At 37.0% G+C, this 28,000-nt stretch overlaps 3 protein-coding genes and 1 pseudogene across 3 annotated transcripts in view; 2 read left to right on the top strand and 2 right to left on the bottom strand.

Moving 5' to 3' along the window:
- Positions 1–19,097, bottom strand: part of LOC144656782 (uncharacterized) — a 34,505-nt gene extending 15,408 nt beyond the window's left edge. The window contains exons 1-2 of the mRNA XM_078517020.1: positions 18,990–19,097; positions 17,006–17,139 (exon numbers count right to left, since the gene is read on the bottom strand). The gene's annotated coding sequence lies outside the window, so the exon portion shown is untranslated. The remainder of the gene's footprint in view (positions 1–17,005; positions 17,140–18,989) is intronic.
- LOC144657671 (uncharacterized) lies at positions 5,492–8,963 on the top strand. Its single transcript, XM_078518025.1, has 4 exons — positions 5,492–5,605; positions 7,230–7,298; positions 7,534–7,739; positions 8,833–8,963. The coding sequence occupies exons 2-4, from the start codon at positions 7,241–7,243 to the stop codon at positions 8,884–8,886; spliced, it is 318 nt and encodes a 105-aa protein (XP_078374151.1). The 5' UTR covers positions 5,492–5,605; positions 7,230–7,240; the 3' UTR covers positions 8,887–8,963.
- On the bottom strand, positions 9,535–17,162 carry LOC144657900 (uncharacterized; annotated as a pseudogene).
- Positions 19,098–22,925: 3,828 nt separating the features above from the next.
- Positions 22,926–26,379, top strand: LOC144657224 (uncharacterized). The gene is made up of 4 exons (XM_078517528.1): positions 22,926–23,057; positions 24,824–24,892; positions 25,095–25,303; positions 26,266–26,379. The coding sequence occupies exons 2-4, from the start codon at positions 24,835–24,837 to the stop codon at positions 26,317–26,319; spliced, it is 321 nt and encodes a 106-aa protein (XP_078373654.1). The 5' UTR covers positions 22,926–23,057; positions 24,824–24,834; the 3' UTR covers positions 26,320–26,379.
- Positions 26,380–28,000: the final 1,621 nt, after the last annotated feature.

Below are 28,000 nucleotides of genomic sequence, written 5' to 3'. Positions count from 1 at the left end.
GGACAAAATTCAGATCCCCGGCGAAAGAGGTTTGGCTGGAAATGACTCCCGCTATTACGGACTCTCGCTATAACGGACACTAAACAACGCCCCAAGCGTGTCCGTTATAACGAGAGTTGACTGTAATTGACATTAAACTCTTTCCTCATCAGATACCCTAAAAAGTGGTAAAATCATTTTATGGTCTTGGCTCCACAAGTACGTATTTATGAGGTGCAAGTTCGATTAATTTCCTTCAGAAAATCAACTTAAGTGGATCATTTCCATTAAAATAAGACATTGTTCAGTTTTAATCCTCAGATATGAAATATGCCACCAAGTAAAATATCTTATCTTTTAGACTAAATAAATATAGTTATCAGTCATAGCTCTTGTTTTAGAAAAATTGATATTTGCGAACGGTTAAATATTAATGTCGGCACCCACCATAAGACAATGAAGATCCTGTTTCCTAACATCCTTTCAATTGTAAGTTAACTAGATTTATCGCCTTAAATTCAAGACTGTGCTATTGTAAGCTGTTCGATCCAATATCTTTCTTTTCCTTTCTCCTTCTTTTTCATTCTTTCAACTAGCATATCACTTAATATGGCTTAAAGATCAAAGGTAGAAACCATAAACTGCAAAGAGAACCACCTGCAATATCTTCCCCATTGAAAAACATGGGAAAACGTCTTTCCTCCTATTTTCGTTATAGAATAAGATTTGAACAAAGAATAGCAATTTATTACATCTTGGTTTGCAGCAATTTATGCCCTATTCTAAACTTTCTAACAAACTTTTACAGTCAACTCTCGCCTTGCCGACACCCCGCTATTGCGGACACTCGCTATTACGGACAAAATTCACTGAGATCCCCGGCGAAAGAGGTTTGGCTGGAAATGACTCCCGCTATTACGGACTCTCGCTATAACGGACACTAAACAACGCCCCGAGCGTGTCCGCTATAACGAGAGTTGACTGTAATTGACATTAAACTCTTTCTTACATCAGATACCCTAAAGAAGTGGTAAAATCATTTTATGGTCTTGGCTCCACAAGTACGTATTTATGAGGTGCAAGTTCGATTAATTTCCTTCAGAAAATCAACTTAAGTGGATCATTTCCATTAAACTAAGACATTGTTCAGTTTTAATCCTCAGATATGAAATATGCCACCAAGTAAAATATCTTTTCTTTTAGACTAAATAAATATAGTTATCAGTCATAGCTCTTGTTTTAGAAAAATTGATATTTGCGAACGGTTAAATATTAATGTCGGCACTCACCATAAGACAATGAAGATCCTGTTTCCTAACATCCTTTCAATTGTAAGTTAACTAGATTTATCGCCTTAAATTCAAGACTGTGCTATTGTAAGCTGTTCGATCCAATATCTTTCTTTTCCTTTCTCCTTCTTTTTCATTCTTTCAACTAGCATTTCACTTAATATGGCGTAAAGATCAAAGGTAGAAACCATAAACTGCAAAGAGAACCACCTGCAATATCTTCCCCATTGAAAAACATGGGAAAACGTCCTTCCTCCTATTTTCGTTATAGAATAAGATTTGAACAAAGAATAGCAATTTATTACATCTTGGTTTGCAGCAATTTATGCCCTATTCTAAACTTTCTAACAAACTTTTACAGTCAACTCTCGCCTTGCCGACACCCCACTATTGCGGACACTCGCTATTACGGGCAAAATTCAGATCTCCGGCGAAAGAGGTTTGACTGGAAATGACTCCCGCTATTACGGACTCTCGCTATAACGGACACTAAACAACGCCCCGAGCGTGTCCGTTATAACGAGAGTTGACTGTACTTATTTCGCGTCGGTTAAATCGATACGCGCTGTTTTAAAACGTTGTTTTAAAACGCAGAAAGGCTTCTTTCAAAGGAAACGTAGTTTAAGTTTAAGCTGAGAATGTAATTTCATTGCAATTTTCGATTAAATTCTACCTTAATAACGCTCTTCTAATTTTATAGTCGCATCGTCACTTTTTTGTTGTGGAGCTTAAACGGGCTAAAACTAAATTAACTCGGTAATCTTCCTTTTCATCAACTCGTTACCAGATGCATGCTTCAAGGTAAATGTCTCCAACGAAAGGAAAGCTTACATCAGTCATGGTCTTAAAACAGACGTCTCACCTCAGAAAAGCAGCTTTTATTAAAATCATAAGGCAAACCTGATACAAAGAATCTGTGCCTGGCTGTTTTCACGTGCACTTCATTCTACAATAACTTGTACCTGATGTTCGATTTTGTACTATAATATTAATGTTGGCACGCGTCAAGCGACAATAACGATTGCATCTTTTTCTTAAATAAAGACCAGGTCTGATTAGAGTATTATCGATCAGTCGCTTGTAGTATGGCAAATCTCTGGTGCGCCAATCTTAAATCCATGAGAAATTATTTTAAACATTTGCTAGGAACTTAATAATCTTTTTTCAAAAATCACTGACTTGCTGCTTACAAATTTGCCGATCAGAAACAAACATTGATTTTATCGTCCCATTTTAAACCAGTTGCCTTTTTCTTCGTTTTGTTGCTATCTTTACGGAACTAAAAGCAAGAAGCTGAAAGCGTGCGCGAAAAACTATGGAGAAGCTAACCGCAAGAAGGCCTAGGTTCACTTGATGTTAGCCCCGCTTCTTGTATTGGCATGTGTGATGAACATGCAACGAACAATACAAAATACATACTGGTAACTGACAATAATCTACACCATTCCAAATAGTTACTTTCTGGTAAATGTAGGTCCCATTGTATTATCCGGTCGGTCTGATATTTTCTTTCAATATAAAATAACGTTTAAGCCTTTAAAAGCAAAGTAATAGATATAATTTATTGTTGAATAGAGAGTACTTTATTTTAACACACGTCTATCCGTAAAGAAATTCTAAAGCTAAAAGGGAAAGAACTGCATTATACTGGCGGCTGGTTTCCTAAAGCAATGGAGCCAAGTACATTTTCTTCCAAAAAAGTTATTGGCTGCGGCCGCACTTGAGAGTTAACTGGGTTAATTTTTTAGAAACCCGATTAAAAACTTAACTAGGTTAAAGTATGGTTACCAAAACTAACTCGGTTAAATATTTTTAGCGGCCGCATTACGATCAGACCAGACTGAAGTGATGCTATTTGAAAACAAGCAAAAGCGACCGGCTTTCATGATAATTTTATTACTTGCTCATTTCTTCCCCTGCTTTTAAGATTTATTTCAATGCATTCTCGGCTTACACCGCTCTATTTTTTCCGAATGCGTTTTACGCAAACTTCAAGCCCAGTTGTTTCGAATATGTTAATCTTCAGCAGTCGTTCTAAGGCTCATCGACATATCGAAATCGCCTTCAAGGCCTTCAAGTGCACGTTTTTTCAAGGAATCGGCGAAGAGACGGAAGAGATCATCAGAACCATGAGAGCCCTGTCTGAGTCAAATAATCCGCATTTCTCTGGTGGTTCTAGATTTCCTTAATAGCAAAGGAAATTATAGAATTAAGCCACGAATTGTGTCCGAACGCCATGTTTGCGTGTGATGGAAAAGAATATCTTCTCTTACATGGAGATGATTGACACATTTGACAAATAAAACAATAGTTGAATCTGATAAGAAACCACTAACCTGGTTAAAACGACCCAGAAAGGTAGTTTAGAATTAACCTAACCCAGTTAAAAAATCTTTTGTTCTTTGATTAATTTCGATGGGAACTGCTAACCTGGTTAAGAGTCGGTTAACTCTCCAAATACGCAGCCGCACTAGACATTTTTTAACCCGGTTAATTTTAATTGATTAATTGGAAATAACTCGGTTAACTCGCCAAGTGCGGCCGCGGCAAATATCGTGCATACGATAAAGCGGAAAATATATCAATCGAAACTGCTGCACATTTGTAAAACTGCTACAACGCAATTGAAATTAAACGCCCTGACATCTTACTCTCTGTAACATCAAAAACCTGAAAGAAGTGTAACTGTTCAAAACTTGACGATGTAAATTATTTTATACAATAAGGCCCGGGCCAAACGTCCAACTTCACATGAGTCAAACCTAATGCAAATGAGCAAAACCTATTGTTTTTGGTCATTTGCATTAGGTTCGACTCATGTGAAGTCCGAGGCCCGGGCCTTAGCGTCTTTTTCTGTTTCCCTGGTGATTGTCTCGGGGACACTAAAGAAAACACGAATGTCTCGAGGAACAGGGTAAAATTAATCGAACGGACCATTTGATACAACCAAAATGCTTATATTTTATTATCGCTTTTTCTCACAAACGACCTTATCTTCAAAATAGGTGGTCACCTAATCTTGTACCTGTGAAATCAATTTATGGTCTTGGTTCCACAAGTGCGTCTTTATGACAAGTTATGCGGTGCAAGCTCAATTAATATCACAAAGATGTTGCTGCTTAAAATTAATTCAGTTCAGTGGGTTGCCAATAGTGAAAGTGTTTAGTGTTAAACTTCAGATTTGATTTCGCTATAAGATTTATTAAGACCCTAGTTATTTTCAACATTTCAGCCACAAAACTGATATTTGCCAACAGTTAAATATTAACGTCAGCACCCACCATAAGACAATGATGATCCTGTTTCCTGAAAGCATTTAAACTGAAAGATAATTACATTTATAAACATTCTATTCAATACTGTGTTATTGTTAGCTTTTCAATCCCTTGCTCTCTTATTTTCTTCTCCTTCTTGTTCGTTATTTAATGAACTGACAAAGAGCTAATGTGGCGTTAAAATAAAAGGTAGAAACCATGAAGCGTGAAAAGCAACACATGTAACTGTTCCTCTTGAAACAAAGAAAAACATCTCCCCTCCTATTTTCTTTAAAGAAGAAAAAACAATAGCAGTTTATTAAAACTAGGTTTGCGGCAGCTTAGATCCTATTCTGAACTTTCTAACAAACTTTAATGTAGGTTTTTAACACAATCAAACAATAAAGCCTCGATTTTCAGTTCACAATTAAGTGCAGCTGAATCCATGTTCTCTCTTTTGATAAGAGTGTTGTCTTCGTGTTTACTTATTACACGTTGTTTTAAATCGCAAAAAGGCTTCTTTGAAAGGAAGCATACTTCGGGTATAAGATAGGAATGTAATTTCAATGCAATTTCCTCTTTCCAACTAATAACACGCATGGTCACTTCTTATTTTCGTCAAGCTTGAACGGGCTAAAAATCGTCTCTGAAATCTTCCATTTCATTAACTCGTTACCACCTGCATGTTCCAAGGTAACGGTTGTAACAAACAATTAGTTTAACAACCACAGGGTAATATTTTTCAACTCCCCAACATTTTTACTGTCTATTTCTTTGAAAGCTAAAGCTGTTTTACAGCCTTTTTAAGTTTTTTTTTGGCTCGAAATTAAAAAGGGTTTTTTCTTTTAAGATAAGTCGGAAGCTAATCTTCTGGTACCAGTGACCTCTTTCATGGTGTTAATTTTCAAATATTTACAAATTCTAAGATAACACGTACAGAGCAGATTTTAGGAAATTTCCAGGGCGTTACGTCAGGTAATTCATTGCCATTAATTCTCTTGTGCAGTTCAGTGAGGAGTAGTTCTATCGTCCTATCGTTCCTCAGATAACAACATATTCCTTCTTTAAGCTTTTATTTCAAAGGTAAGTGTATTCCTGTATTTTCTTTTATTTCACAAAACATTTACGTTTAGGGCATTATTTTTACTCCTATACCTTGTTTTAAAAAATACAGTAAAAAAGCGGGATTTTTGTTTCAATGTTTTATCTCTATTTTTTCCTCAGATTTTTTCCTGTATATGTTGCACTGTCGATCATATTTAATCGTAATACAATTCTACCAATGAACAGTACTAAAAAGCACGATTTAAGAGGAAATCCGCCAGGACTTCGAGTAGTTATTGGACAAAATTATGTACCAGAACTATTTACACCTGATTGCAAGCTTTTGTGTTACTGCTTCAAATATCTTATCGAAAGAAATCTTTTCTAACAACACCACACATCGAAAACACATTTTGAAGTTCCGCTGAATTCCACTGAATCGCTTAAAAGATGTAAGCTTTTGCCCATAGCTTGTGAACTTTAAATATCATTTTCTCAGACTCTGATAAGAAATTGTTGTACCAGAATTATTTCCACCTTATCGCAAACTTTTTTGTTACTGCTTCAAATATCTTATCAAAAGAAATATTTTCTAACAACACCACACATCGAAAACACATTTTGAAGTTCCGCTGAATTCCACTGAATCGCTTAAGACGAATTTACAAAACGGCTACACGTGAGATTTTGCCCATACCTTGTAAACTTTGAAATTCATTTTCTCAGACTCTGATAAGAAATTGTTGTTGGTGTTATCACAGATAATTACTTACATCTTTACCTTTTATTAAGGGTAGGAAATAACGCAATAGGATTTAAATTATTCTGGAAATTGATTTTTGTCCAACTTTAATAAATATTACTCGACTGCCTAGTGGATTCCGTCTTAAATTTTTATATATAAAACATTTAACATAACAAACTATTTCTACATTTCCTGTCCTTGAAAACACCATCTTTGGAAAATACCAGGATACGTGCTTCGAATTTTCAGATCTCACAAACAAAGATTTCGTTCTTAAATCAAATATAAGAGGGTCTTGGTGGGGTTAATTCTTACAATCAATTAATGTGTTTGTAATTAACGAACAAATAACTTACCAAACTAAATGTTGGGAAGTGATATTTGAAAACTGAGTAATCGTAGCTGTCCTTTTCTCGTACCCAAAACAAAATTTTTCTCTCTCCGAAAACAACAGGCATTACTTTGTCCATGTCACGAAAGTTTGAGCTAAAGAAATCTCCAGTTTTTCAGCAGACTTTAATCTGAAAATCGTAGGCGATTATAAGTCTTTCCAACAGATATTCACCGTAACGGTCTGTTGGGTGCCCCTGAATAAGCTCTTGATATATTGCACAGTTTCGTGATGTGCTGCAACAGTAAATTGTTAATTTGCAATCAATCCGACATCTTTTTCGACTTGGTACGAGATAATCTACGTTTATAGAGAATTCCGTGCAAGACGAAAGTTCCGTTGCCTTCATTACTTTCGTTACACATTAAGAAAAAAGTCTTGGAAAAATGCCTTTCTTTCGCTCCCATACTGCGCCTATTGCCATGTCGTTATTTTGTCTTATCTAAGTCCAATAGTATAAAATATCATTTGCCTTTATGGCCATGACTAAAATGTAATGAAGCAAAATGTCTTATCTAATTTTCTAGACAAGACGATAATGAATCTCTGTCTTTCTTCTGCTCTTCTTTTGCTGCTTGTTGCTGCATTTATTTCCGGTAAGGTTGCAAAATACAGTATCTTAGCATATTGATTGTTTACATAGAATAGTTGTGTACGTAATATTGTTTACAAGTGATGCAATGATAAACAGTATCACTCGACGGAGGAAGAATACAGCCCGCAAAAATAGCGTGTCTTTTCTTAGGCAAACACCACCAGTTCACTTAAAGTTTGTCATTTTATCCTGATCACCGTGGTATTGCTACTCTTTTTTTTTTACCTATCTTTTAGACCGTCAAGTGACCGGCAAATGTGGAAGTGATGGTGTCGCCGACACACCTTGGGCAGCTTGTCTTATTGCCGAAGATGAAGAAGGAAAAGTATGTCCACACAATTTCCTGAGACTCGACGATGATTCAGGTTGTAGACCCGGTTTTAGCTCAACTAGCCAAAAGAAGCGAGTATGTTGCCTCATGAAACCAGTATTAGACTTGAAGGTAAACAAGATCCGTTATGGACAATTTTGTCGTTATCTTTTTTGTTGTTTCTGTTGCTCAGTTGAATTTCTATTTATCACCTTTCTGCTCTTACATAAGTCTGAGAATTTCTTTTCAGTGTCATTTATTTCGTCTCAACCGTACTGTGCGTGCCCATAACCTAACTTCTGAACCGTATCTAATCGGTCTGCTGTTTTGTCAGAAGGAGCATAATACAAGATGAATTGATATGGGGAGAATCATATTTTGTTTTCTTTCAAACGTGCCCACCACCTGGCTACAGCGCTTCATAAATTTAAGCCCGAGACGAAATAAAATGGTAGTGTTAATTAGCGTTAATAGTACAGTGATTTACGTTAACTATTTTTTTTTAAACAGTTCTAAATTTCACGTTTTCATTGGCAGTTCAATAATTATTATGTGAATGAACATAAACCCTTGGACGTGCATACAAACTTGTACGTTTGATAGAAACATTCATACCCTTATCGTAAAAAAAAATTGTGGTTATTCATCGTGGTAGAGTACACTGAATAATAAAGTATTTTTGTTTATCTCACAAGGCAGTCACGTGTGATGGAGATCGCAGTCGAAACGTCGCGATCTCCATCACACGTGACTACGTCGTGAGACAAACAAAAATACTTTATTATTCATACCCTTGGGTTTCTGTTGTTATAAGATACCTTGAAAACAGAATGCCTTCTAGGGCTTAATGCTTTTAAAATAGCCTGAAGCTTGTTTTAGAAGGATTACTTAAGTATTGCTATTGGCTATTGATTATGACCAAGTATAATGTCAACTGATGTTTCTGGGAAGAAAAAAAAAAACATGCCAAACAATGATTAGGAAACATGGTTGTAATAAAGATGTTATCATTTGTCAAGTCAAAATGTCCTAGAGGGATAAATCGACTGCCTCTTAATTTGCAAGTATCCCTAAGGGTCACCCCCTCTCAAAATCATGAAAAGGTACTAAAAAGAATCGAAATCCACCGTTATCACCAAAATGTTTAGTGTGTTGCTGCTATGAATGACAAATTTAAGCATCTTAACTTTGGAACTGAACTAACAGAGACTTTGATTTCCCGCAGATAAAAGATGCACCATGCTTAGCAGGCCAATCAAATGATGAGGAGGAAAATTAAGCCCATAATATCTATTGATAAATTTGTCAAATAAAGAGAATGCTAATACATTTACAAAGTTTGTTCATTTGTTGCGCATGTTACTTGGAAATCTTCCTATTCATTTAAAGAAAACCTTATGTTTCTTTAGAATTTTTCCTTTTCTGAAGCTTACTTTCGGAAGTGTTATAACATTGAAAAAGCTATTAATGCAGATAACCGTCTTATCTTGCAAAGGAAACTTAAGGCAATCTTCAGATTAGACATAATTCTTTCAACAACAGAAGCCAAGAAGGTGTTCCATCAACCCTCCCTCCACCCCAACCTTTTTTGTACGAACGTAGGCTTTGTGTTTTGTTAACTGTTAGTTAAATCAGCAATTCTCCCTTTATCCTAAAGTAACAGAAATCAATACGCTGCAGCTTCAGCTGTAAAAAGGTTTCTTCACACGTGCTAAATTACATTTTGCTCATCCTTTTATTCGAGTTATAACTTATCGGTTAAAATGTGTTTCCTTCATTTATTTCTTTTTTGACATATAATAATGACATCAACATACGTTGATTAACACTAAAAGCAAAATAAAAACTCAAAATCAAACAAGATTGAGCTCCTCTTTATTCGTACATTCGTTTTCTAAATTACGTAAATCTGGGTCAAAACAGATATTTAGCTCTCGGGCGGATTTTCTGAAACATCTTCATCTCCCCTTTTCGCAGTAGTATCCGCTCAGATTACTAACTGAATTAGTAGGGCCTGGAGGCTTTGACGGGCATTGAACGCAGGCTTTATCCCTCCATTCTGGTCTGTATTTATTACCGTCACAGCATCCAAATGCCGTGTCATCTCCGTGATGCCACAGAACTCACCTTTTCTTTAGATTAGGATTGGGCAGAAAGCGAAGCTTTACTTTTCCAATGATCAAACGATCTGTGGCAGGATTTGGAGCATTCCATGTCAGATCTCTTTCTCCAGACTCTACAGTGTAACTGAGCTTCCATGTTGATAGAATAGTGGGCATAATAGTTTTCGTGATTGGAGGTACTCGGGTATTAGTGTCGCAGATATTGGGAAGATTGTTGCAATGGCTGTAAGGATTGCCCGTTTCTTTTACGTTTGGGCATCTATCATACCCTTGGGTGTATATTGCGATATACTTGTTGAGCTCAAAGGGTACGTGTACACTAAGTCAGTTTTTTCACCAAATTGAGCTTCCTGCCAATGCGGGTTCTTGAATGTTCTTTTTTAGTTCCTGTTTTATACTTTTTCAGCGGAAGGTAGCGCTTGAAACGCTGAACATATGGTGCTAAGGTCTCTCCACGAGCCAACCAGTTGTACTTCCTCAACCATGTTCTGTCTGCAGGTAACCGGAAAGTAACAGGATTGCCTTTTGCCAAAGAAGGAAGATTGATATAGGCTGTATCACCATTAGTTTGGGGACGAGTTGGTATGTAAACAAACCTCTCATCTTGATTGTATGCTGGTTCTGGATTACAAGTCGTCAATGTCATGTTTCGAAAAAATCTCATATCTGCAGGAGATGATCTTCTGCATGCCAGTCAGCTTATGCTGGGTTTCTTCATGACTCAATATCGACTGCAGTCCCATGCAAGTTTGTACTGCGACAAACTAGAGTACCAGAACCAGGGTGAGAAAGTTACTAGATGTTCATTGAACCAAAACAAGAAGATTTGTGTATCCACTGATTGTGCTAACTTCCTTGCCACGTTACCACGGACAACTCGAGCCAATGCATCAACAAGGTCAAACTGAAAATCGAATATGTTTTCTCTTAAAGCAGCAAACTCGGCTAGAGTTCCTTCTAGTTTTCCACACAGCAGCATCCCTCCTACCACACCCTGATTAACAGAAGCACCAGCCCCTTGTGCGCCAAACAATAGACCACAAGTTTATTCTTTAAACGCCGCCCAAATAGCATCATTTTTAGCCAGACGAGCTTTACTGACCTTGGATGTGTAATAACAGTAGCCCTTAATAAACTTATCCTGCATCAAAGCCAATGTCTTTAATCTTGTTCTTTGTGATCGCTAATTTGTTAGAGTTGGAATTCCGATCCGCGTTATCATTGAAGTCTTTGGCCAAGCCGGACATGTCTCCCGGGGGGGGGGGGGGTACTCCCATATGTGGCCTATATAGGTATGTGCCGCCCGATAGGGTATGGTTTTTGAGGTTCTCGGTCCTTAAATAGGGTATCATTTTTGCTCCTTTTGGCAATGTGTTCCCGGTGTGATCCTTAGATAGGGTACCTAAATTCTATTAGCTAAAATAAACGCCCAGCTAAACGAAAAACTTAAAACTGAATTTTCTGTTCAGGTATTAGAAAAGCGATTTTATAAAGATTTGTGTCTTGCCGTGCGCGGTTAGCCGATATTTGGGTCGTCACGGAACGCTTCTCTTCCTCTTGAATAGGGTGTCATTTTTCGGTTTTGGGCCTTAAAAAGGGTATCAATTTTTGCTTTCTTTATCCTTAAATAGGGTCAGGGTTTAAGAACCTTGGCGGCACACCCCTATCCGAAATTTATGGGAGTTCCCCCACCCCCGGACATGTCTTCGTACACACTTTTTAAGTTAGCCATGGGAGCGGAACTTCTTGCAAGCTCCTGTTACGATCTAGCGACTTCTGCTGTTTGCTCGTAGACGTCATCAGCCTCTACTCTAACGTAACGTCAGCTTGGGCAATAGCCTGATCGTATCCAGCAAGACTTTTAAAGTAATTTTAAATGCCTTTAACAGAATCTTTAAAGTTTTCGTCAAGTTTTCCGATCTTTCCTAGAAGGTTAATGTTCGTTAAAGCGTGAGTATGGATCTCAAGCCTTTTTGCATGATCGATTATTGAATATAATCGCAAATTGTGTGTTGGTGGAGGATTACGTCGGTCCAACTTGATTTTCTTTAATGACGGAAAGGCTTTGTAAATGCTTCCAACAGCACACACATCGTTTGCTTGAAGATCGATGCAGGCTAAAGACACATGGCCGAGGGCATTTTTCCTCTTCTCCACTAGAAACATTGCTTCGTCTAGATTGTAAAAAGCGTTTACTTTAACAGCTTTTCTGAAAAAATCACTCAAGTTAAAAGTGCTTCCATATGCCATAATTAAGTTTGCCATTCTTTCGATCTCTCCAAGGTTCGTCTTCAAAGCTGACTTCTCTGGTCTTTCAAGTGAATTGCTGCAAAACCTCTTTGCTATGAAAGCACTGATCTTGTACCACAGCAAGGCTCCCATCATCGGCATTGCTTTTGCTACATTACAACGATTGTCCTTTGTACAAGCATCTTTTGCACTTGTACCGTCCGAATCGCCATATGGATGAGAGGCTTGTGTTCCAGTGCACTTTTTGTGGTTACCAAGGTAACCATAATGCTACTATCTGTGTAAGTAATGTAAGTAAGACTTTCCGAAGCACGAAGTAAGAACGAGAGCGTACCGAGACGGCACGAGGATTTGTCAAGTTGTCCAGGTAGCTTTTTACGATTACAATACTATTGTTTAGAAGGATATATGAGTTACGGTGATGAATTGTTAGGATTTAGTTTAATATGAGGATTCCGAATAAAAAAAAGCATCTTTCACAATCATTATGGCGCTTTCGAACTGTCCACGATCGAGAATCGACTGCTTTGATGAACCGCTGGCCGAACGTAGTTGAAACATGATGCTTGGCACGTGCATATGGGCGAACGTAGTTAGAATATGATGATTGCCACGTGCATATGGCCGAACGTAGTTGGAACATGATTCAAAGCACGTGGATATTGCTTCGAAGTAATATTTTCCGAAGCACGAAGGAAGAACGAAAGCGTATCTGAAACGGCACAAGGATTTACCTAATAACTTCTGGCCATAAAACTCTTTCCCGTACTACCCTTTAAATATCGTTTCTTCAGGAACGATGGCTAAACAAATTACCAAAAATTTATTCTTCGTCCGATCGCTACAAATTTGGGTAGAATGCGTGACAAGGTTATTACCCAATCCCCCCGCAAATTTGAATGTGGTCTACACGACAAGAAGGCAGTAATAATAGAATGTCTATTGATCTTGATCGTCAACTGCGAAATACAACCGATGAATCGATCGAAATCGAGGTAAGAGTTGTGTAATACGTACAGTACGAACGCAGATGGTCTGAAATGCAGTGAGATGTTATTTATATTTATATTGCTTGGAATCAATGTCTGAATTTATCTCTGAGTATAAGGAGTTCGTTATATTTTGCAGAAAAGGGTCAACCCGTTGCCTTTAATATGATTCCCCCTTATTAGGACCAGAGGTAATCCAAAAACACATTTAAACCCGCCAACATCAATACGGGTTATTTGTTTTGCAAGAAAGCCTACGACAACTACGTTCACCAAAAATCTCTCAGAAAATCTTTAACAAATTTTTGTCGATCTGATTTCTTGTAAAATAATTGAAGGCGGGAGTGGGGGGGGGGGGGGGGAGGGGGGTTGGACTACTTTCATCATTACTACACTATGAACATTCCAGACCCATTTTAGCTATTCACTATTTCCTCAGTTTGACTGTAAACACAAGTCTGTTAAAATATTGGTAACCACATGACCTCTTAGAGGGCTTTTATTAATGTTGTTGCAATTCTTTTCCGCCGTTGAAAAGATGAAATTGTCTGGCTTTCCCAGGTCCTCCTATACTCGAGAGCAAATGCCATCTATGGGTTTAGGGACTTCAGCTGGTTGTGGTAAGGGTGGTGAAAGAAGGATAGCGATGCATTGATAGTCGTAATGTGCTTATAGTTTCCTCAAGATAAATCCACGTTTTTCAAAAGTAGGGGACTGAGGACCAGGTAATTAGGGGACTGCCGACCAGGGCGAAGTATGGTGGAGGATTCGTTCCTCCAGACCTGTACGTTAGCCATGAAGGCCTGCACGGAACCCTGAAAACGCCTGGCGAAAGGGGCTCTGGTGAAGTTTGGGGGGCTAATCAAGGATTACAGAAAGCATGGGAAACATGCACAAAATCACATCTGTCTTAAGAAGAGAGAATGCCCCTTCGGGGATTCGTATAACGGCCCGTTGTGAAAGCCGGAAGGTAGCAGTGATGCCGACGATTTTTTTTTTGCGCCTCTTTGTTGAATACTAGCCACGACAAATGTATCTCATCTCTACTGATCACTAAGCTAAAGAAATTGCCGTAAAAATTAACATTATTCAAATTTGACAACAGCGGACCGGGAAATTTCAGTTTTGCCAGTGCAAACTTCAAATACCCTAATGTTTTATTTCATATTTTTATGTATAAGGATCATACTTTTATCACAATTTTGGTTGATGGCCAATATATCAAGATGCGTTATAAAGCTTAAGACTGCAATTATTCAAATGGTGCTGAAACCCTTTAAGGTGATTCTCTAGTATTGCATTGCGCATCCTTACTACGCAGAATTTTACGCGTAATAAGCGCGCGCACACAAACAAAATGGCCGAGTTTTTCTATGCGGCTTGGCTCACGAGAGAGATAAATCATCGTTTTCTCTTTAACGAGTGCGGTGACTAATCTTTTTTTTTTTTCCTTAGTTCGAGAGTAGCGATCACATTTTTCCTATAAAATGAATACAGATCAATTTCTATGGCAGATTAATTAAACTACATCAGAACGTTAATAAAAGTACCCTTTCTTGATAGCAGAAGAGCAACACTCTTATTCACGATTAACCTTTTTACGCGTTGAAATACCCTAAGTACTAACGCATAGAATTTGGGCCATTTTTCCTGTAATTTGTATGTAACAAGAAAGCTTGAAAAAAGCTTTAATTGGGCAGTTGATGTTTAACCAGTTCTTTGACTAGAAAAGCTCGCCGAGGTACAGTGATAAAGAAGTCACGTCATCTCTTGCTTTGATCCACGTGCCTGGATAAATTTCTGCTTATCCTTGCAAATATTTATTTTGTTCTGAATCTTGAATTAAACAAGAATGGTGACAAGAAAAAAAAATACATTTCACGCTAAATGAAGAGTAAAAATGGCCATTCCGTTGTATTTCTCCGTTTACCGTCATCGGACTAGTCACGCTTTCCCTCATTACGGCGATTGCGCGCGTCATCCCTTTCTTAATCACATGCATAAACAAATTTCTGCCTAGACTTGCAAATATTTATCTTGTTCCGAATCTTGAATAAAATACACTAAAACAGGTTGAATGGCATAAATTGAATTCGGTAAAAATATTAAAGAAGCTTAAAAAGCAAGTTCTTAAAGTTTAGCTGCTATATTGCTTGAAAAACATAGCTATCAGCGGCATTTGAGAAGTCGCGTGATTCAAAGCCAAAGTAAATACATCACACAGGGAAATTCCCCTCGCGCGATGACCTACAACTCGTACCGTGGCACATTCTTGCTGGGTTTACAATTTTCGTTTCGATACCAAAAATAAACTCAAAACACTTGCATGACTTACGAAAAAGAATACAGAAATTAATAATCAGGAATGATCGACACGAGCCAGATAATATCAAGAACATAGTGACTATATTGTTTATCGACAACAAAGTGGTGTCGGCCGAGCGGAGATCTAGGGATAGTAACCATGAGCACGAGCGAATTATGAACTAGTGATGCAAAACTCAAATTCCAAATATATAGAAAACTATAAATTTTCAGAAAGTTGCAGTTACACTTTAAAAGGTAAATTCCCAAAAGCGTTCTTCAGGCAAAGTATCAGTTTTTAAATTTTTTGAGCCTGTCCTGCGATTCCGCATTTTTACTGTCAGGGGCTCTAAATGCTTGCACGTAGTTTTAGAATGATGTTAATAAAAGGCGCTCCACACTATTAAGAACGGTTTCCATTTGTCAGAAATGGCCGGCAGGTCCGGCGGTTTTGGATGTGAAATCAGTCTTCAAATACAAATCCACCACAAAGCGCATAATATTGATGCATAGACTTATTTGGCAGGACAAATCTGACTAACAACGAAATTCTGTTCTCGAATAATACCGGTCTGACTGGCCAGTTCTGACAAAAGGAAAGGGCTCTTAGTGGTATGGAACGCATTTTATTAACATCGTTTCCTTGTCCTGTAAGTTGTATCATTTGTTATTTTGGCATTTCAAACTTCCTGTGTTTTAATAATGCCTGAGGCCTAGGATCCGAAGCTCATAGCAAGCCTGACAAATTTAAAAGGGAAACAAATAAGTAGAGAGGACCATCATCTCTAAAGGATGCCACCCGCCACACCTCTTACGAAAAGAAACGGTAGGGTGACCAAGAAGAACAAATTAATTTGCATTTTATAGTGATATATTTTCCACAGTTTTTTTCCTCCATCTCAATTGTAAGTCAGTTATTTATTCTCTTTTCGACTCTATGTTCCTTTTCTTAAGTGTATGTTGGCGCTTCATAATGTAAATTAATTAATCAAGTGTACCAGAAACTATCAGAAAAGATTTTATGATTTTACCGAGGATGAATACTAATAATGAGGGAAAAGAAAAATTGTGAGTCAGTTATTTATTCTCTTTTCGACACTCTATGTTCCTTTCTTAAGTGTAAGTTGTCGCTCCATAATGTAAATTAATTAAGCAAGTGTACCAGAAGCTATCAGAAAAGATCTTATAATGTTACCGAGGATGAATACTAATAATAAGGGGAAAGAAACACTGATTGGTATTTTGTGATTTAGCCAATGAATGCTAAATACGAGTTGCTGAATACAAGAGGTATTTCATTAGAAAGGTAAACAAAGTTTGTTGGCTGATTTAAACAGTCCACAGGCAATTAATCACGAAACAAAAACTCTTACTGTCTTTTTGATTGAAGCTGAAACTCTAGATTGATGTACAAAATAGAGAAATAATTGTCATGTAAGAAAAATCTCTCTCGCGGTGGTAAAAAAAACGGTAATTCTTCTTGTCAGACACCAACCAAAGTTATAAACATACAAAAACTGTACAAGTGCTATTTTACTTTACACGAGATCTTATTGAAGTCTTTTTCCTTCGTTTAATAGCAGCTGTGCACTTTCCTAGAACAATGTCATACTCATTTTATTTTTGTTATTGCTTCAAAACATGAAAAAAGACTAAATGCCAAATTTTGGTAGAAAGTTGTAAATAACTATGAAAATGTGTGGTTAGGTGAATTATTTTATAGATAACTTACCTTTGAAAAGCAGTGCTTTTGTGCCTCAGAAATATTTTGCTAACAGCAAGTTATCGTGCCTCCACCATGGCCATCGTATACAGCGGTGTCACCAAAATGGACCTTGGACAAAACGAAATTTCTTTTCTCTGAAACTTGTAAATTAAAATTACCTCATCAGTAAAAGACAACCAATAATGTCATTATCAAATCGTTCAGGTCATTAGTTTCTTTGTTCCTTAAGGGTAGCAGTTAGGTGATGCGGTCGAAAGGTCAATTGTTCAGTTAATTGGCAATTGATTGTTTGCAGCCAATAAAGACTGGGAGAGATTCAAATGGCAATGGCGTGGCGTGGAACAAACAAATGAAGCTAACTGGAAATGTTTCTTTAATGACCCCAAAAATGGCGGCAATAACTCTAGAAAAAAAAAACAAGAATTAAAGAAGATATCTTTTGAAAATTTTAATTCATACATCAAATATTTCAATGGACGGGAATATTTTCTATATTTTTACCCCTTTGGCTGTTTTCACAAAGGCCTCCATTCTAGAATTACTTGCAACCGATGATCTTTTTCGTACTGAAATATTAATGTTGGCACGCATCAAAAGACAATAACGATGGTCCTTCCTTAACTTTTTCTTAAATAAGGACCCATTTACTAAACAAAATGGGAAAGATATTGCTTTATATCTGTGGCTGGTTTGCATAATACAATGCTCGTCGAGAAAAGTCGCAAAGCGATGTAACCAAGCTACAATTTCCCCTATAAAATAACTTAAAGAAAAATAGGAACATTTAGTGTACCTACATGGAATTAAGCATATACGATAAAGCGGAAAAATCAACAAAAACAGCTGAAAATTTGTAAAGCTGCTTCGAAGTTATTGACATTAAACACTTTCACCTAGCTCTTTCTCACATTAGATATCCTAAAGATGTGGTAAAATCATTTTATGGTCTTGGCTCCACAAGTACGTATTGATGAGGTGCAAGTTCGATTAATTTCCTTAAGAAAATCAACTTAAGTGGATCATTTCCAGTAAACTAAGACATTGTTCAGTTTTAATCCTCAGGTATGAAATATGCCACTAAGTAAAAAATATTTTCTTTTAGACTAATGTAGTTATCAGTCATAGCTTCTGTTTTAGAAAAATTGATATTTGCGAACATTTAAATATTTATGTCGGCACCCACCATAAGACAATGAAGATCCTGTTTCCTAACAACCTTTCAATTGTAAGTTACCTAGATTTATCGCCTTTAAATTCAAGACTGTGCTATTGTAAGCTGTTCAATCCGATATCTTGTTGTTGTTGTTGTTGTTGTTTTCCTTTCTCCTTATTTTATTCTTTCAACTGGCATATCACTTAATATGGCGGAAAGATCAAAGGTAAAGACAATGAAGTGCGAAGAGCAACACCTACAATCGTCTCACATAAAAATGTTTATAGAATAGGATTGGAACCGGCAAAGAATAGCAATTTATAACATCTTGGTTTGCGGCGATTTATATCCTTTTCTGAACTTCTTAACAAAGATTTATTTCGGATTGAAACACCAAATAATTAAACCCCAATTGTCAGTTTATAATTGAGATCACCAGACTCCATGTTTTTCAAATCCATGTTGTGGCTTTAGAAAACTGGTGACCTAGAAAAGAGAATTGTTCTTGTGTTTACTTATTTCGCGTTGGTTAAATCGATACACGCTGTTTTAAAACACAAAAAGGCTTCTTTCAAAGGAAACGTAGTTTAGGTATAAGATGAGAATGAGAATGTAATTTCACTGCAATTTTCGATTCAATTCTACGTCTATAACACTCTTCTAATTTCAAAGTCGCATCGTCACTTGTTTGTCTTTGTTGAGCTTGAACGGGCTTTAACTGAACTAACTCGGTAATCTTCCTTTTTAACAACTCGTTACCGGATGCATGCTCCAAGGTAAATGTCTCTCGCGAAAGGGGAGCTAACATCAGTCATGGTCTTAAAACAGACGTCTCACCTCAGAAAAGCAGCTTTTTTAAAATCATAAGGCAAACCTGATACAAAGACTGGCTGTTTACACTGTGGAGTTCTTTCTACAATTACTTGTACCTGATGTTCGATTTTGTACTATAATAATATAATCATTTCATCGGGCATTGTGGCGTATTCAACAGCCTAAAAAATATTTTAGCCCGCTGCCGTGGACCAATCAGAAACAAGAAAATAACGAAGCCAGCCAATTAGAACTGAAAACCATTCAACTGTTCGCGCCGTTTTCTTGCTGGCTGACAAAACCTGGCATCACTTCAAGCTCCTTGAGTCGAGACGCTTCCATCTGCAATTGCAAACTGTTTTAAGCTTGATAACGACAAAATTGTTGAAGAACTGAACGGGTAAGCAAATTCTCAGTCTTCTCAGCTAGATGAAGAGGAATTTACAGAAACTTAAAGAAGAATCTAGGCGGCGAAATAAATGTAAGGGTGCGTTTCTTTGGGAAAAATTCAAATCCGGATTCTTGATCCAAAAACGGATTTTGCGTTTCCTTACCTATATCCGAAAATGGATTAATCTTGGATCAGTGATCTGAAGAATCCACACTTCGAGTGGATACATCAGATCATATCTGAATCCGGATTTTTAGGATTCATAATCCGTGCGTTTCTTTGGGAAAGGATTCGAAAAAAGTACCTTGGACCAGCGGTCTTTGCTGTGAAAATACAGGTTCGCTCTTTGTAAACACTGCCATACGGTAAGTTTTTAGGCGGTTATTTCGATCAAAATACAAAAATATATCACGATAAAAGGAAACGGTAGCTTCAGATCGGTATGAAGTGTCATTTTAAACGGGATACAGGTCTTCTTGAACAGCCACCGTGTGCCTACGGAAGTTGTATCCTTTTGAAATTGTCACGAGTGAAGTTTGCACTGATCATTTCGCAGACATTCTTCGCTCTCAGATGCTTTCTCGCCACATTGTGCTTACGCTTCGTGTGATTTTTGTAAAAGATTTTGTATGCTAAAATTATTTTAGCTAGGATACATTCGACGAAAAATAAATTTGTGCTGATATTTTGTGTTCTGTGCGAAATGTGTTTGCGGGGTTGTCATGGCAAAAAAATCCGTTTTCGGATTCTTCGTTTCTTTGGGAGCAAAGTATCCGTGTGATCTGAGATCAATGATCCAATTTTGGATTTTCCCAAAGAAACGCACCCTAATTTGTCTTCGTCGAGCGAAACTCGCTCAGTCGAATTTCAGGCATATTCCAAACTGCCAATTCAGTTAACAGCACAATTAATTTAAACACTTCTAAATGACGACTATTTCTTTGCTGCCGATAGAATTTTGTAATTTCCTTTCCAAGCAAAGATTGTTTTGAGTAATTTTGTGGTTTTCTGCCGAGTTTTGTAAACTTTTAAACCTGGTTTACAATCAGAAATAAACGCCGACTCGCAAGTCGGCCGTCTTCAAGATATCGCTTACTGTTTTTGATTCCTTAACTAAATGCCCTCTGAAATGATTATAATAGTAATAGAGTTGATGTTCTTGGGCGTAAATATGTTTTTGGCCCTTCTCAGAGCTCATTTTAGCCCGAGCCGCAGGAGCCTGAGTTGGGCCAAAAACATATTTACGCTCGCGAACATCAACTCTATTGTTATATTACTGTTGGCACGCGTCAAGCGACAATTACGATTGTATACTTTTCCTTAAATGAAGACCAGGTCTGATTAGAGTATTATCGATCAGTCGCTTGTTGTATGGCAAATCCTTGTGCACCAAACTTTAATCTATGAGAAATTATTATGAACTTAAAAAGTATTTAAAAAAGTCACTGGTTCGCTGCTTACAAATTTGACGATCAGGAACAAACATTGATTTTATCGTCCACTTTTGAAAATTAAGGGTATTATTTTCTAGCCAGTAGCCCTTTTTCTTCGTTTTGTTGCTATCTTTACGGCACTTGATCCAGAAAAGCTGAAAGCGTGCGTAAAAATCTATGAAGAAGCTACCCGCAAGAAGGCTTAGGTTTACTTAATGTAAGCCTTGCTTCTTGTACTGGCATGTGTGACGAACAACGAACAATACATACATACTGGTATCTGACAATAATCTCCGCCATTCCAAACAGTTTCTTCTGGTAAATGTAGGTACCAATGTATAATCCGGTCGGTCTGATATTTTCTTTCAATTTAAAATAAATAAAACAGGGAAAGAACTGCATTATATTGGCGGCTGGTTTCCTGAAGCAATGGAGCAAAGTTCGACTTCTCCCATAAAATTACTGTAAGAATTATCGTGCATACGATAAAGCGAAAAAAATAATCAAAACTGCAGCAAATTTGTAAAACTGCTACGACGCAATTGAAATTTAACGCCCTGATATCTTACTCTCTCTAACATCAAAAACCCTAAAGAAGTGTTACGGTTCAAAACTTGACGATGGAAATTATTTTATACAATGAGTGTCTTTTTCTGTTCCCCTGATGATGGTCTCGGGAACAACAAAGAAAACACGAGTGTCTTAAGGAACAAGGTAAAACTAATCGAACGAACCATTTGATACAACCAAAACGCATATATTTTATTATCACTTATGACAAGTTATGCGGTGCAAGCTCAATTAATATCACAAAGATTTTGCTTCTTAAAATCCATTTACTGGGTTCCCAATAGTGAAAGAGTTTAGTTTAAACTTCAGATTTGAAATATGGCAACAAGTAAAACTATTATTTGGCTATAAGACTTATTAAGACCGTAGTTATTTTCAACATTTCAGTCACAAAATTGATATTTGCCAACTGTTAAACATTAACGTCAGCACCCACCATAAGACAATAAATATCCTGTTTCCGAACAGTATTTAATTAAACTGAAAGTTAATTAGATTTATAAACATTTTTTTTTTTACTGATGAGATACTGTGTTATTAAAGGCTTTCTCAATCCCTTGTTCTCTCCTTATCTTGTTCTTCTTGTTCTTTATTCAATGAACTGACAAAGAGCTAATAAAGATGGCGTTAAAATAAAAGGTAGAAAGCATGAAGCGTGAAAAGCAACACAGAAAATAGAATTATAGAAAAACAAAACAAAAGCAATAGCAGTTTGTTAAAACTTGGTTTGTCACAATTTAGATCCATTCAGAACTTTCTAACAAACTTCGATGTAGGTTTTTAACACAAACAATAAAGCCCCAATTTTCAGTTAATAATTAAGATCAGCTAAAACCATGTTCTCTAATTAAATCTACGTTTTGGCTTATGAAAAGAGTATTGTTTTCGTGTTTACTTATTACTTGTTGTTTTAAATCGCAAAAAGGCTTCTTTGAAAGGAAGCATAGTTCGGGTTTAAGATAAGAATACAATTTAATGCAATTTTCTCTTATATTCCACCTACTACTAACCCTCTTTTAATTTTAAAATCGCATGGTCACTTGTTTATTTTCGTCACGCTTGAACGAAGTAAAAAATCAACACAGAAATCTTCCATTTCATGAACTCGTTGTATGTCCCAAGGTGAACGTCTCTCAGAAAAAGCAGTGTAACACCAGAAAGGTTGTCAAAACAGATTACCGACCATATCTAAGCAGCTTTTATTAATACCATATTGCAAACATGATACAAAGAAACTATGAACCGTGCGAATTTTGCCATAGACTTTGTAAACAAATAATTAGTTTAACAACCACAGGGTCATATTTTCCCATTTATAAATTATGTTTTTAATAAGTTCTTTGTTGATCGCAATTTATGAAGTCGTTAACTCCCCAACATTTTCACTATCTATTTCTTGGAAAGCTGAAGCTGTTTTACAGCCTTTTTTTAACCCTTTTTGGTTGCTCGAAAGTGAGAAGGGGATTTCTCTTAAGATAAGTCGGAAGCCAATCTTCTGGTACTTGTGACCTCTTTCATGGTGCTGATTTTCAAATTATGAGATAACACGTACAGAGAATATTTAATGAAATTTCGAGGGCGTTACGTCAGGTAATTCATTGCCATTAATTCTCTTGTGCAGTTCAGTGAGGAGTAGTTCTATTGTCTTATCGTTTCTCCGATAACAACATATTCCTTCTTCAAGCTTTTATTTCAAAGGTAAGTGAATTCCTGTTTTTCTGTTATTTCACAAATTTAAACATTTACGTCTAGGGTATTATTTTTCCCCTGTACCTTGTATTGAAAAATTCAGTAGAAAGCGGGATTTTTGCTTCGATTATTATCTCTATTTTTTCCTCAGATTTTTTACTGTATATGTTGCACTGTCGATCATTTTTAATCGTAATACAATTTTACCAATGAACAGTACCAAAAAGTATCATTTACATTAAAATAGCAAACTGTTTTTAAATTTCCTGTCCTTGAAAACACCATCTTTGGCAAATACCAGGATACGCGCTTCGAATTTTCGGATCTCACAAACAAAGATTTCGTTTTCAAATTAAATCTAAGAGGGTCTGGATGGGGTTAATTCTAAGTCAATGAATGTGTTGATAATTAACAAACAAAAAAGTTACCAAATCAAATGTTGGGAAGTGACATTTGAAAACTGCCCCCTGGGTAATATTGATAAGCAAGCGGAAAAGGTTCCAACTACCGAAAAAATTGTCCGGGGTGATAAACGTTTTATTTTAACGATTAGTTGAGGAAACATTTTAGGGTTTAATAAATTATTGGCTTATTTCAAAACGCTGTGTTCTTCGTAGAAGTAAAACAAATGTGAAGCCATATTACGATTCAGACCAGCTTACACGAAACATCTGAAATCAAAACGCCCAAAGAAAAGCTCGTTCAGGGTTTTGGAAAATTGTACCACTTGAGCGCGGTTAAAAAATAACAAAGCAAATGTTTCATTCATTTAAACAGGAACTCATCCGAAAGGAACCACCTGCCAGTTAGTTAAAAACCGACTTTGTTGAGCCGAATTGAATTTCTCAAGAAGAAAATTTTCAAAACAAAAACCTGATAACTTATTTAATCATTGATGCCGGAACACCTATCGTAAATACAAAAACTGTACAATGTACCAAAATAAAATGACTTTAAAATCCTTATTACTGCAATAGAATGCTTACCCGCTATAAGACGTGTGCAACCCTGAATGGGGTTGTTCTCAAGACTTAATTACCTTGAGTCTCCCTAGTTCCCATCTTTTTTTTGTTCAAGACGCCTTCCTTTCACTGTGCGACTCAATATCCAAGTGTATAAATTTACCGGCGAATTAAACGCTTCGGATAGCACTGCAATAGACTAGTTTGTTAACAAGGGTAAAATAGCGTGCGCTGTTCAAAGCAAAGTTAGAATGCTGCTTAGTCATAGCTTCGGGTTAAAAGACTTTACCACTTTACCCTGTTAGCATCTTATTTGTTTATTTGGAACATCAAGTTGGCTTCTTCCGAAGAAAAAGCGCCACGAAAAACGAGAGAAAGCACAATTGAGGTGTTTAAAATTTACAATTTTGACGTAATTAGAAAAGTAAAACCTTAGGGCAATAAGCTCTTGATGTATTGTATAGTTTCGTGATGTGCTACGACAGGAAATCGTTAATTATTTTAATTGTATTGAGTCTCACACTTTATCGACTTGGTAAAAACTTTAAATCTGCGTTTATTAAGAATTCAGTGTAAGACGAAAGTTCCGTTGCCTTCAATATTTTCTTTGCACATTAAGAGAAAAGAAATTGGGAAAACACCTCGCTTACGTTCCGGTAACACTGCGCTTTTTTTTCTGGTATTTAGCATGTAGTATTTAAGCCAAAGTGGTGTATTAAAGAACATATATCAGAAAGTCTGTTTAAATGTGGTTTGCCTCTATGGCCATGGCTGAGAATGTAATGAAACAAAATTTCTTATCTCATCTTCTAGATACGAGGATAATGAGTATCTATCTTTCTTCGGCTCTTCTTTTGCTGCTTGTTGCTGCTTTTATTTCCGGTAAGATTGCAAAATATATTTATATATTTTATTTAATGGTTCTTTGCGCAATATTATGTACATGAGATGCAATGATAAACAGTGCAAAAGTGGCATGTCTGCTCTCAGGCTATACCTACACCTAAGCCGCTTCATTTATAGTTTGTCATTTTATCCAGATCACCATGGCATTGCTTCTGTTTTCCTTTAACTTCTCTCTTAGACCGTCAAGTAGCCGGCAAATGTGGAGATGGGGGTGTCGCCGACACACATTGGGCAGCTTGTCTTGTTGCCGAAGATGAAGAAGGAAAAGTATGTCCACACAATTTCCTGAGACTCGAGGATGATTTTGGCTGCGCACCTTATGGTTCTAGATCACCACCTTATAAGAAGCGAGTATGCTGCCTCATGGGACCAGTATTAGATTTGAAGGTAAATAAAGTCTGTTGTCGACAATTTTATCGTTTCTCCGTGACCTAGTAAATGGCCCAGCTCACAACGAGTCTCTCGTAGCTCAGTTGGTTAGAGCGCCCAACCGGTGAGTGTTAGCATGCTGGTGTTATGTTTTCTCCGTTCCCCCGTGTTCCTGTTTTCGGGTACCTTCTTGAGCCTTTAACAGAACGCATCTTTTTCTTTGTCGCGCTAGTTTCGTTAGTCGAAACATAATACAGGATGAATTGACATGGGGAGAATCATTGTTTGTTGTCTTTCAAACCACCTGGCCACAAGGCTTCGTAAATTTAAACCCGAGACAAAAAAAAATGGTAGTGTTAATTAGCGTTAATAGTACAGTGCTTTGTTCACTCATGCATGTCACTGACTTATGTTGACTATTATTTGCTCTTCAACAGTTCTAAGTTTTTCTTTTTCATTGGCAGTTTAATAATTATTGTGTGAATAAACATAAAACCCTAGGACGTGCATGCAAACTTGTAGTTTGATAGAAACATTCATGGGTTTCTGTTTTTTATAAGATACCTTGAAACCATTATGCTAGGGGATAATGCTTTTAAAAAAAGCCTGAAGCTTTTTTTAGAAGAATGGCTATTGGCTATATTGATTATGTCCTCATAGAATGTCAACTGATGTTACCGAAAACACAAACATGCCAAACAATGAGTAGGAAACACGGTTGTAACAACAATAGAAACGTTAAAAACCGAGGCGAGACAATCATTTGTCAAGTCAAAATGTCCCAGAAGGATACATCGACATACTCTTAATTTTTTAGTATCCCTAAGTTGGTCACCCTCTCAAAATCACGAAAAAGGACAAAAAAGGTCGACATCTACCGTTAACACCAAAATGATAAGTGTGTTGCCGGCTGCTATGAGTGGCACATTTAAACAACTTATCCTTGGCACTGTACTAACAGAGACGTTGATTTCCCGCAGATAAAAGATGCACCATGCCTAGCAGGCAAATCAAATGATGAGGAGGAAAACTAAGCCCATAATGTCTATTGATAATTTTGTCAAATAAAGAAAATGCTAGTCATTTACAAAGTGTTCATTTGTTGCGCGTGTTACTTTTTTCCCATTTTTCCCCAGTACTTTGCATATTGCATATAAAATTCATTTTCTGCATTTGAAACTCGGGAAATATTTTAAATGAATATTAAAACAATTAGTGAATTCGGCTTTCGTATAAAATAAAGAATTATGCAGACCACGAAAGGTGTTATTCGCCTTAGCCTTCGGCTTCGGCGGATAATACCCTCCTCGATCTGCATAATTCTTCATATCATACTCAGCCTCATCCAATAATTGGTAATTAATACGCTGCAGCTTCAGCAGAAAGCAGTTTCTTTACACACACTTAATTACATTTTGCTCATCCTTTTATTGGAATTGTAACTGATCGGTTAGAATGTGTTGCCTTCAATTATTTTTTTTTTGACATACAATAATGAAATCAACATTCGTTGACTGACAATTAAAGCATAAATAAAAACTCAAACACAAACTAGATTGTAGCTCCTCTTCATCCGCTTCCGGCATCTATTATTAAGAGCTGCTTCCCTATACTTCTTCCTGCTATCACCAGGATTGTTAATTCGTCATTAGCAACTGGTATGATGCCTGATGCCCTAAAGATTGCTTCGCTTTCACCAACCTTAAAGAAACCAACTGCCGACTTCAAGCAGCTTTCAAACTTTCGACCAATCTCAAATTTAAAGTTTATTTCTAAACTGGTGGAAAAGTGTGCAGCAGTTCAGTTAACGAAACATGTTATGACCAACCACCTTGACGAGACGTTTCAGTCAGCATACAAGGAATTTCACTCAACTGAAACAGCACTTCTTAGAGTACAAAATGACATCTTGTGTGCTCTTGATCAAAACAAATCGGTCATATTGCTGTTATTAGACCTTTCTGCACCATTTGATACGGTTGATCATGCAATACTAATATCTAGACTCTCAAACCGTTTTGGAGTGAAAGGAACTGCATTGGCCTGGTTTAAGTCTTACCTAACTTCGCGTAAACAGTTTGTTAAAGTAGAGGAAGGCCTGTCGTCAAATCGACCCTTGCTTCGCGGGGTGCCTCAGGGGTCGGTACTGGGCCCACTGCTGTACCTCATCTACACTGCACCGATTGCTGATATCATCAAGCAGCACAACTTGCTATATCATCTGTATGCTGATGACACGCAACTTTATATATCCTTTAAGACTGATTGCTGTGTTGACCTTGAAGAAGCAAAGTTGCGTGTTGAACGCTGTGTTGAAGAAATAGATCGTTGGATGTGTAACAACTTATTGAAACTTAACCAGGACAAAACTGAACTAGTCGTCATTAGCTCCAAATTTCGACATTGCCCTGATCTTAAACATATTCGGGTTGGAGATGAGTACATTGCCCCTAAGTCTTCTGCACGCAACCTAGGAGTCATCATTGACAATTGCCTTTGTATGGAACAACATGTGAAAAAGATATGCAATGAGGCAAATTACCATCTCAGGAACATATCAAAGATTCGCAAATATCTCACTCAGGACTCTGCGGAAATTCTCATTCACGCTTTTATTGGTTCCAAGCTCGACTATTGCAACTCAATTCTGTATGGTATTCCGAAAAAGTTAATTTGTAAATTACAGCGTGTTCAGAATACAGCTGCTCGCATTGT

The sequence above is a fragment of the Oculina patagonica genome, chromosome 6 (genome assembly GCF_052425735.1).
Source record: "Oculina patagonica isolate OP01 chromosome 6, crgOcupat, whole genome shotgun sequence".
Classification (NCBI taxonomy): Eukaryota; Metazoa; Cnidaria; class Anthozoa; order Scleractinia; family Oculinidae; genus Oculina; species Oculina patagonica.
Note: the sequence above shows the minus strand (reverse complement) of the source record. Positions and strands in the feature narration are given on the sequence as shown.

What these genes read in the sequence shown, in the direction of transcription:
- LOC144657224 (XM_078517528.1), top strand. Translation starts at nt 24,835, where the DNA reads ATGAGTATCTATCTTTCTTCGGCTCTTCTTTTGCTGCTTGTTGCTGCT. An exon ending in TGTTGCTGCTTTTATTTCCG is followed by an intron (nt 24,893 to 25,094) that starts GTAAGATTGCAA and finishes CTTCTCTCTTAG; the next exon opens with ACCGTCAAGTAGCCGGCAAA. An exon ending in GACCAGTATTAGATTTGAAG is followed by an intron (nt 25,304 to 26,265) that starts GTAAATAAAGTC and finishes GATTTCCCGCAG; the next exon opens with ATAAAAGATGCACCATGCCT.
- LOC144657671 (XM_078518025.1), top strand. Translation starts at nt 7,241, where the DNA reads ATGAATCTCTGTCTTTCTTCTGCTCTTCTTTTGCTGCTTGTTGCTGCA. An exon ending in TGTTGCTGCATTTATTTCCG is followed by an intron (nt 7,299 to 7,533) that starts GTAAGGTTGCAA and finishes CCTATCTTTTAG; the next exon opens with ACCGTCAAGTGACCGGCAAA. An exon ending in AACCAGTATTAGACTTGAAG is followed by an intron (nt 7,740 to 8,832) that starts GTAAACAAGATC and finishes GATTTCCCGCAG; the next exon opens with ATAAAAGATGCACCATGCTT.